The 9,864-nt window shown below is 43.1% G+C and overlaps 1 protein-coding gene across 2 annotated transcripts in view; it reads right to left on the bottom strand.

The window, feature by feature from the left end:
* Positions 1–1,151: 1,151 nt before the first annotated feature.
* Positions 1,152–9,864, bottom strand: part of LOC110556565 (adhesion G protein-coupled receptor F4) — a 35,760-nt gene continuing 27,047 nt past the window's right edge. For both annotated transcript variants that reach the window (XM_021650410.2, XM_021650411.2), the window contains exons 7-10: positions 7,327–7,368; positions 6,859–6,918; positions 5,813–5,869; positions 1,152–1,749 (exon numbers count right to left, since the gene is read on the bottom strand). In XM_021650410.2, the coding sequence (XP_021506085.1) occupies positions 5,822–5,869; positions 6,859–6,918; positions 7,327–7,368 (150 nt within the window). In that variant the 3' untranslated portion in view covers positions 1,152–1,749; positions 5,813–5,821. The remainder of the gene's footprint in view (positions 1,750–5,812; positions 5,870–6,858; positions 6,919–7,326; positions 7,369–9,864) is intronic.

Genomic DNA, 9,864 nt, shown 5'->3' with positions numbered 1-9,864 from the left:
ATGAAGACACACATGTTCACATACACATATGTTCCACACATATTTACAAATATACATACATACACAGAGGCAGACACATCTGTGTGCACGCACATATATCTGGAGTTTCTTTGGGAAGTGTTGCCATTATCGTACAGGAAGGCCACCAACCTTGACAAAAAGCTGAAGCGACAGGAGTGAATGAGCATGGGTGCTGACCTGAGGAAGCTTCCAGATTATTAAAATTTGGGTGTATGTGTCTGTGTGTATATGCATACACAAACACACACATATATAATTCTATGTGCATGTGTGTGCATTCACATGTGCAGGACAGAACAATGTGCTGGAGAGGGTTCTCTCCTTCCCCCATGTGGGTTCTAGGGACCAAACTCAGGTGGTTAAGTATGCATTAACCTCCATTTCCAGCCCCCTTCAAAGAATATTTAAATGATACCAGAAGATAGTAGTTTATAATTTCATAACACCATTTGGTTTGATACCAATTTTTGTTTCTAAACCCAAACTAAAAGTTGTGGCTACAATCCTGCAGAGATGGTTATTGTTGGGTCCAAAAGAGCTCCCAAAATGGCAGTGCTGGTGACAATGTCCTAACCCCTCACCCTTTAGCCCCCAAGGAAGCTCCCTTATACTTTCAACTACCTTGGACAAGGGCATCTAGTTCCCAGTCAATCCCAACAGTCTGTATCTGCTCAAAGGCCTGCTTACTATGAAATTTGCTTGCCTTTCTACCATTTTGCTCCTCTCTGACCCTTCAGGGGACAGCATTGGCAGTTTGATCCTCAGTAACCTTTCTTTTTAACCGAAGAGTGGTCTGGTTCGGTGGTTTCACTGTGCCCTCACTTAAACATACTAAGGATTTTTTTTTTTTAATGAAAAAAAATGTCATCCAAATGGCCCACACTTAGCTCCACCTCTAGTCCTAATGATGGCATGAGTCTGAAGGTCATTCTAAGGGAATGTCATTTACCAAACCATTGCAGGTCTGTACTTCAAATGCTCATGACAGGACAATCTTCCCAGGGCCCATGAATGGTGTCAGCACTGCTGATACCCAAGATTGTATTGTTGCCATCAGAAAAGCCCATCCTGAGTGACAACACACATGACCGAGTTAGGGAAAGTAAATGCATCTTATTTTTATTTCTAAAATAACACCCTGAAAGCTCTTTACTTACAGTTACTTAAAGAGAGACATATACACATGTGACCTGTGACAGCATTGTTTCTGTCCCACAACTGAAAAAGCTGAGATCCTACAAGCTACAAGCCAGGTTGTTTTACTCAAGGACTAAGACAGTAAGCACACTGAACACCCACCCACCATCTTTGGGGAGTAGATATCGCACCTCTCACATTCGACCTCCAATCCTACCACTGACAGTGAGTGATTCTGACGTGAGAGGCCCAGACACCCGGGATCACCTCAGTGTGGAGGATGTCTGCATATAGAGCCACAGAGCAGTCTGAGGGAAAGTAGGCAAGTCCACAGGCCACCCACCAGCCCTGGGCTCATCAAGGGAACTGTACAATGCTTTGCAGCTGGATGGTGCATCTTGCCGAGGTGAAACAGAAAGTCAGCCTTTGTCGGACCAGAGTCAGCGGGTCAGTCTTTTTAAAAGCCGCTATGAACCTCAGTTAGTTTTCCAGCTTAGGTAGCGCTCCTGGCTGGAAGAGGATGTCACTTCATTCCAGGGACGTTTGTGCATCCTCCTTGGAGCCCTCTCCATCCCAGCAAGCAGAACGTCTCTGAGAAGAAAGCATCGGGGACAATAATGTCAGAACACTTGTTACTGCAAAGAAGGAGAGCTGCCATTTCTTGACAGCTTAGTTTGAGGCAGGCGATATTCTAGGGCAGCGGTCCTCTCCTTTAGAGTTGAAAGACTTTAAAAGGAATCACGTATCAGGTATATCCTGCATATCAGATACTTACATTACAATCTATAACAGTAGCAAAATTATAGTCCTGAAGTAGCAACGCAGTAATTTTATGGTTGGGGCTCACCATGACATGAGGAATGGTGTTAGGAAGGTTGAGAACCACTGCTCTAGGAGAATGTTTGTTTATTCCTGAAGCCATCCTATGAAGAATGTGCTACTATGCCCTGATTCACGGAAGATGAGATGAGGTGTAAATTACCTGAATACCACACAGCGGGAGGGCTGCTCCCAAGCCTGTGTTGTCCTTAGTCCTGGAACCTAAAATGAACTAAGAAGAACCCTCTTTGTTCTTCTGGGTCTGCAGGTAAGTCTTTAGCATAACCCCAGTGCTACAAATTTATGTTTATGTTTTTATGTGCTCAGTAATCTTGTGTGATTGTGTGCTCAGCAGTCTTATTTACATTGTGGAATGAACCCTGTCTCCTTTTAAGTACACTTGAGGCTTTAGCAAGGAAACATCACCCAGGTCAAATGGCCTCTGTGTCATAAGGTATGCTTCGGGGGTGAACAGCAGAGGGCGCTGTGCAACTGTGGCCTCGATAGGAATGAGGTCCACCTTGCTTTGTCTTCCCTGATTGGGATCTGCCCAATCCCCACCTGAAACAAAGCACCCCAGTTTCAGAGCCCCACAGCCCTCCTTCATTCAGTATGAGCCTCAGGACAGAGCTGCCCCAGTTCTGTATCTAAACCCAATCTTTACCTGAGATGCATGGGGTAAAGAAGCTTCTGTGACTTTGTGGGAGACTATCTCATTCCAAACCCAGTCCGAATCACTGACCTCTGGAGCTGGGTTTGCTGTTTAGTCTGTGACCTTGCGTGTGGTTTGGGAACTGCAATAGTGCCTTTTCTGCATGGTTTCACCATGCTTTCGTCCGAACGCCTACCTTGTGCTTACCCAACAACATCCAGTGCTTTTCTGTGGTTGGAGCCTACCCCTATTAGAAGACCCCCTCCATAGGCCACCATCTTTCCATTCTGGGCTTCAAACTTGCACCTACTATAACCTCCATAGCCCTCTCTACTAATGCATATTTGATCCCCAACCTTTTTCTGCCACAGTGCCAGCTGCTCTTCCAGAACCCTCTTGATACCATGTATGTCTAGGTGTAAATTCACAGGCCCCAATTACTGAGAAAATTCAATAAGGATGGAGACACCTGCAGAGCATATGCCAAAAAAAGATGCAAAAACTCAGTTCATCCTCTACCTCATAAGTTCAAAAATAGAATGGAAAATCAAACAGCAATATAGAGTGGGCTTTGCTGGCAGGTACACTCCCAACTTCCCAGCCTCCCTCCTGCACAGATCTAAGCCTTCCAGAGCTCTAGTATAATGTGAGGCTTGTCAGGAGGCTGCCCCATTCTTACAGCTAACCAAGTGTGCCCGCCAAGTGGAGAAAAGTCTTCATCTACGGTTCTCCTTTCCAGAATGACTGGATAAAGTATTCCCAGAAATCTCCTCCTGCAGACATGACCTAAGAGAGTAGCTGTCAACTGAGACCTTGCTGGAAAGCCCAGCTCTAAATTTCTATCAGGATAGATTAGTTATACATAACGGAGTTCATTATGCCATTTTGTACACACATACAATATATTTTGGTCACATTCAACCCTCCTCATTTACTCTCCCATTTCTCTTTGTTTGTTTGTTGTTTTTCGGTTGGGTTTTTCATTTGTTTTTGTCTTTTCTGTTTGTTTTTTGCTTTTGTTTTATTTGTTTGTTTTAGGCACAGTCTCACCACATACTGCTAACTGGCCTGGAATTAACTATCTACACCAGGCTGGCCTTGAACTCCCAAATATCTAACTGCCTCTGTCTCCTGAGTGCTGGGACTAGGGGCATGTGCCACCACACCTGAGACTCCTCTCCTCCTGCTGCTCTCCCCAACTAATGCTTCTTTTCTTTTCTCTCTTTTTTAGTAGTTCATCTGAGTTAGTGACAAATCACAAACTGCTCTACCGTGGGTGAATCCCACAGCCTAAAGAATGGCCAGAATCAGTAAAAGTCATTCTTTTCAGCATTAAATCCAAATGTGAGAGTGATCACTTAAGGACTCTACTGGTTAGTTTTAACTAGCTTTGTTGAGTCTTGAAACAACCTAGAATCAATCACCTGGGAAGAGAGTCTCAATGAGAAATTATCTAGGTCAGAATGGCCTGTGGGCATATCTGGGAGGCTTTGTCTTGATTAATGATTGATATGGGAAGGCTCGGCCCATTATGGACTATACCATTCTGTAGACAGGGGGTCCTGAACACTTTAAGAGAAGAGAAAGCAAGCCAAGAACAAGCATTCAAGCATCCATCATTTTTCTCTCTCTGCTCTTGACTATGGACATGAGTCTTTAAGCTCCTACCTTGGATTCCTCAAAATAACGAACTGTAACCTAAAACTGTAAACCAATAAGCCACTTCTCCCCTAAAGCTGCGGTCTTGTTGGTGTATTTTATCACAGCCACAGAAGTTAAAGTAGGCCTGAGTACTTGACAGCATGCTCCTTTATATGCTTTCCCAGTACCCCACACCTGTTTCAAACCCTTGCCTAAGCCATGCCTCCGAAAGAAAAAAAAAAATGTAAAAGAAGACATGGCCAATGCCAGATGAGGGAATAAAGAATCACACTCAGCTTATGGACATATTGAAAGGTGATGGAAACGTCTCCAAGACAAGGTCTGATACCAACGTATCCATCCTGTATCGGCTATTACTATTGGTCCAGTTTTTGGCTGCTGTTTTGTCACTTACTGGCCTTTTCATGGCTGCCTGACATTTATTTCCTCCCAATTTTACCTATGTAGAAATAACCCTCGGGGGTCAGCTGTGAATAAGAAGCAATTGCCACATGTCCATCCTTACCCTCTCAGGAATGATTCTAGGCCCCACTTCACCTGGGAGAGGCAGGACTGCCTGTTGTTTTGCTACTGTAATCAATCAATGCTTTTATGTCAGCAGTGGAGTTACTGTAAGCGCCAAAATCAATTCCCAAGGAGGAACTAAGCCTTCCTTTAGCAGTGAACAGCAGTAAATGCAGGGGCTCACAGCTGTAAGAAAGAAGCAATAGTAATGGGCTCAGCTCTTGACAATACACTGACATCACCATCTCTAAGGCTTGGGATACACTGTAGAAGAGGAGGTAGGGGTCTTCCAAATGTCACCCTCTAGAGTCTACATAGAGATACATCCGTTTCAGTCATCAGCTCCCAACAGCTGCAGATACTTGCACTTGGATAGGCTCTACCAACAATCAGCCATGGAAAGGGGAGAGACTCACAATGCTCTAACCTTTGCCTCTGAACTATGATTGGATTCTGAAAGAGATGGAGTCACTATCTTTAGTTCCAATGATTAGTTCTAAACCTATGATCAGACTCAGCCCTAACTGGGTCAGAAGACAAAACAAATAGACCTGAGCATGAAAGAGAGAGAGATGTTTGGGGACAAATGAGGGTGGACAGGTGGGATAGGAAGAGAGGGGGTGACAACGGTCAGTATTCATTGCCCATATGTATAAAACTGTCAAAGAACAGATTTAACTAATAAAGAAAATAAATACTTTAGAAAGGAGCTAAGGTGTGAGAGCTTAGCAAATGGGTCCATATAGCATACATCAGCACAAGTGAGGTTGCAGCATCTTTCACCAAGGCCACATCATTAAGCTCTGGTCATAGAAACTCAGCTGGCACAGGTGTCAAAAAAAATTTCTTCATTTCCATTTTTTGGGCTGAGCTATAGAAAATAGCATCTCCTCTGATAGTCTTGCTATCTTATTCTGTCTCATCTCAGCCCAGTATCATGTAATGGGCACCAACCTACTCACAAGTGGATCAGTGACACTTGCAAGTAAACTTTCTACTTGAGCTTTCAATACTCACATTTTAGTCTCAGCGATTCAGCACTCTGGATCCATTGACTGGACTTAATGATGCCTTCTAAATGGGGTGAAAATAACAGAGTTAACAATGAGTAAGGATACTGGCAAGAAAAAAAAAACTATGCATACTTATAGATTAATGTGCAAGCTGCCTAGAGATAACAGTGTGAAAACTAAGCTATAAAGAGAAATATCCAAATTGATACAGCCACAAAAAATTGAATTACTGTATTTCATTGAATGTGACATTATGAGTGACCTTATTGTCTTTATTTTGCTTTTTTAAATAAAGAAGCAAAACCAATCAGTTAAGACTGTTTATAATTGATTAGATGGTACATTTTAACTTAACAAATAGTAAAGAAAATGCCCATCTTAAATTTGATGAACTGTGATACTAAAAGTCAGACTTAGAAATAGCTGTAGATGGTGCTTCTCAATCCAGAAGGCCTGTTTCTAAAGCCCTGAGGGAGAATTTACTGGCTGAACAAATACTTTTTAGCAGATTCAGAAATTTTGACACTCTTCTTGGTGCCTTCAAATACAGATTGCCCCCTCCAAAGCCTCCCTTACAGTCAGTAACTGCATAGTTGCTCAGCCCAAGAAAGCATGCTCTATTGCAAAGAGTCCCAGAAACAGAGGCTGGGCAGACTTTGATTGGCATTTATTCTACTTCTAATGAAATGGGTGACCTTTCACACATCCCAGGAAGTTCTCCGCTCCACTCTTCACCTATAAAATGAGTGGGTTAAAATCAAATCTTATTTCTAACTCAACTCTCATTCCTCAGCTCCCACCTATTATAAATCTCTGGTCTTGATTTCATCTCAATGGCCCTATGTCTAGCTAAATTGTAGGCACAAGCAAAATTCCCTCAAAGGGAACCTTCTGCTAGCTTTCCATTTCAGCATAATTCTCAGTGTTCGTGAAATGAAGAAAAGAGTAATTCACTTTGCTAATAAATTCTGAGTGCTGGACCACAGCACCCATCTCAGCATGAGCAAAGACACTGACCCTCCAGCGTGTCATTGGGGGGGGGGACTTTACCTCTGCAGCCCTCGATTTCCCCTTCAATGAAGATACCCTCATCCTCAGCGCATCTCTTATCTGAAAAGTAATGACAGCCAGTAGTCAACAGATGTCAGGGGAAGCAGCAGCATTTCCACAGTACAAACACATGCCCTAGAACTTTAAGGCCAGTGACAACACTCGATACCACAACTCAGCACAGCACCCAGCAAACAACAGGGTTTGGATAAGAATTGAAGAGCAATAACAATCCACTGAACTATTTTCAAAATGCAGCCATGGTTTCTATTCTTTTTACCACCAATATTTGCTTGCAATCTCTGCTTGTCTTGATAATAAGCAAACACAGAAAGCGTAGCATTCTCTTCTTCCTTCCTCACAGTTGATGCCCTGAGCTGTGCTCACCAGTTAAAACGATTTTACCCTCCTGCTTTCCTCGATCACATGAAACTGAACGGGGCAATGAATGAAGCAAATTCAATTTACCTTGTAGTCCATGATGGTACCAAACAGCAAGATGAAGAAGCCCTGTGGTGAAATTCAACAGAATCATGAGGGACAGCTTCTCAAAGAGCATCCCAGTGTTATTTCAATCCTACTCCTCTGAGCAACCCCTTGGACAGTACCTAGGCATTAGAAATTCATTTCTGCTGATGCTGATGAACACGTGTTGGCAGAATCTGACATGGTGACACAGATCTGTATTCTTGACATTTGGGAGGCAGAGGTAGGAGCCTCTCTAGTTCAAGGCTATGTAATGAGCTCAAAACAAGCCTGAGTAGCTTAGCAAGACCCATTTGTAAGATAAACAAAATAGGGCGGGCCAGCACAATGACTCAGAAGGTAAATGCACTTGCTGCTAGGCCTAACCACAGTTTGATTCCCTAGGATCCAAATGGGGGAAGTCAAGAAAATGACTCAGGTATGTTTTCCTCTAACCTTTACATATATGATATGGCAGGTGTGTGTGTGTGCACACACACACACAAATAGGGGTTGGAAAAAACAAATATTTTAAGAAGTTAATGAAATAGGCATTGATGGATCCTTCCTTTGAATCTACCTCCTTCCTGGCAAAGACGATCACCCTCTCAGACTTGTACAAGTGGGTTACTGATTCCTATTGAATGACTACCGATGTAGAAAAAGGGGAGTTAGCCTTACTGTATGATGTGAGTGATAAGTAACCCCACAGGCTCATGCATTTGAACCACTAGTCTCCAGCTGCTGGGGTTGTTGTGGGATATCATGGCACTTTTTCTACATGAGGCCCTAATGTGCAGATATAGGGCAGTGGGGGTGGGGCCCAAGGACGATAGCTAGACCAGCTTTTAACATGAGCCTTCTACCTCCTGATTCACAGAAGATGTATAGAGGCCATGCTATAAGCTCCTGCCATCGGGACCTGAGCCCCAGCTCCATACCTCCTCACCACCACCACCACCACCACACACACACACCGTGAAATTGAGAGCTGAAATAACTCACTCCTTTTCTTAAGTTTCTTGCCTCTGGCATCTTATACCAGTGACAAGAGCAATCACTGAAACATGAAATCTTACAATTTGATCTCAACTGTTGAATTGTCTAGTCTTCCTCATGATAACAGTTCCCTATGACATGGAATCTGATCATTCAAAATCACAACCAGGGCAACTGTCTTTTAAAAAATGAAATTAGGGTCCTGGTTTATTCTGAGTTGGGGTGGGCTTTCTGGGAAGAGTCAACTATGACCTCTGAGATGGTAGAAGAATTTTCTGAATTAAAAGCAAAGAAAAACTACAGAGTTGGAAGCTGTGAAGACTATTGACAGTTTTGTCTTGATGAAACACTGGTCAATGGACAATGAAATATTAAATATAAATCACAGAGAACGCTGGCTAAGAAAACAGGATTTAGCATAACTAAAGGCATTTTTAACATTTTTCTGTCAACAAAGGAGAAATATAAATATTCTGAAGAAGAAACACAGACAAAAGATTCCCAAGGCTCAATTAAGTTGCAAAGGGTAAGAAGGAAAAAAACAAACAGCATGGTGGTGCACAACATTTAATCCCAGCACTCAAAGAGTGCTGGTGGACCTCATGAGTTCAAGGCCAGCCTGGTCTACAAAAAAAGTCCAGGACAGCCAAAGCTACACAGAGAAACCCTGTCTCAAAAAAAAAAAAAAAAGAAAGAAAAAGAAAAGAAAGAAAGAAAGAAAAAAAAAGAAAAAAGAAAAAGACAAAAGAACAAAACAAACAAAAAACAAAAGAGGACAAAGGCTCCGACTGCTGTGCCACGGTATTTGCTGGTATAGCTTGTGTGAGGGCCTGAGATTGGTTCCCAGCACTGGAGGGGGAGGGGAATGGGGGACAATGAAGAGGAGAAGGTGAAGAGAGGAGAACAGGGGTGAATGGAATGGAGAAGAGAGGAGAGGAGGGGAGGGGAGGAGAGGGGAGGAGAGGGGAAGGGTTTGGAAAAGGGGAGACGGGGAAGGGAAGGAGATGAGAATGAACCTGCTAGTTACTGGAATAATTTCTGGAGTGGGAAAATTAAGAACATTTGGTAGCTCACGCCTATAATCCCATCATCCAGGAGGATGGGGCAGGAGAAATATTATGGGTTTGAGGCTAGCCTGGGCTAAAGAGTAAGATCATTTTTCAAATTTTTAAAACAAAACAGAGGGCCAGAGAGATGGATCAGCAGTTAAGAGCCCTGGTTGCTTTTGCAGAGGACCTGGGCTCGGTTCCTGGCACCCAGATGGCAGCTTCCAACAATATGTAACTCCAATCCAGGGGAGCTGATGCTCCTCTGGCCTCTTTGGGGACTGCCTGAAGAGATAACCGCAGGCAAAATATCCATACCCATAAAATAAAAAAATAAAGGGAAAAATGTCTTACTTAAGGCAAAAAGAAGAAAGAAACTTGTGTCAACCAAGATCTTTTGAGCTCAAGAAAACAGCGGTTTTTAATGTTTTCTCCTTAAAGCAATACAACAGGAAGAGTAAAACTGGCGTGGTCCATAGTAATTAAAGAGTGAGGA

The sequence above is a fragment of the Meriones unguiculatus genome, chromosome 16, assembly GCF_030254825.1.
Source record: "Meriones unguiculatus strain TT.TT164.6M chromosome 16, Bangor_MerUng_6.1, whole genome shotgun sequence".
NCBI classification, from domain to species: domain Eukaryota; kingdom Metazoa; phylum Chordata; class Mammalia; order Rodentia; family Muridae; genus Meriones; species Meriones unguiculatus.
Note: the sequence above shows the minus strand (reverse complement) of the source record. Positions and strands in the feature narration are given on the sequence as shown.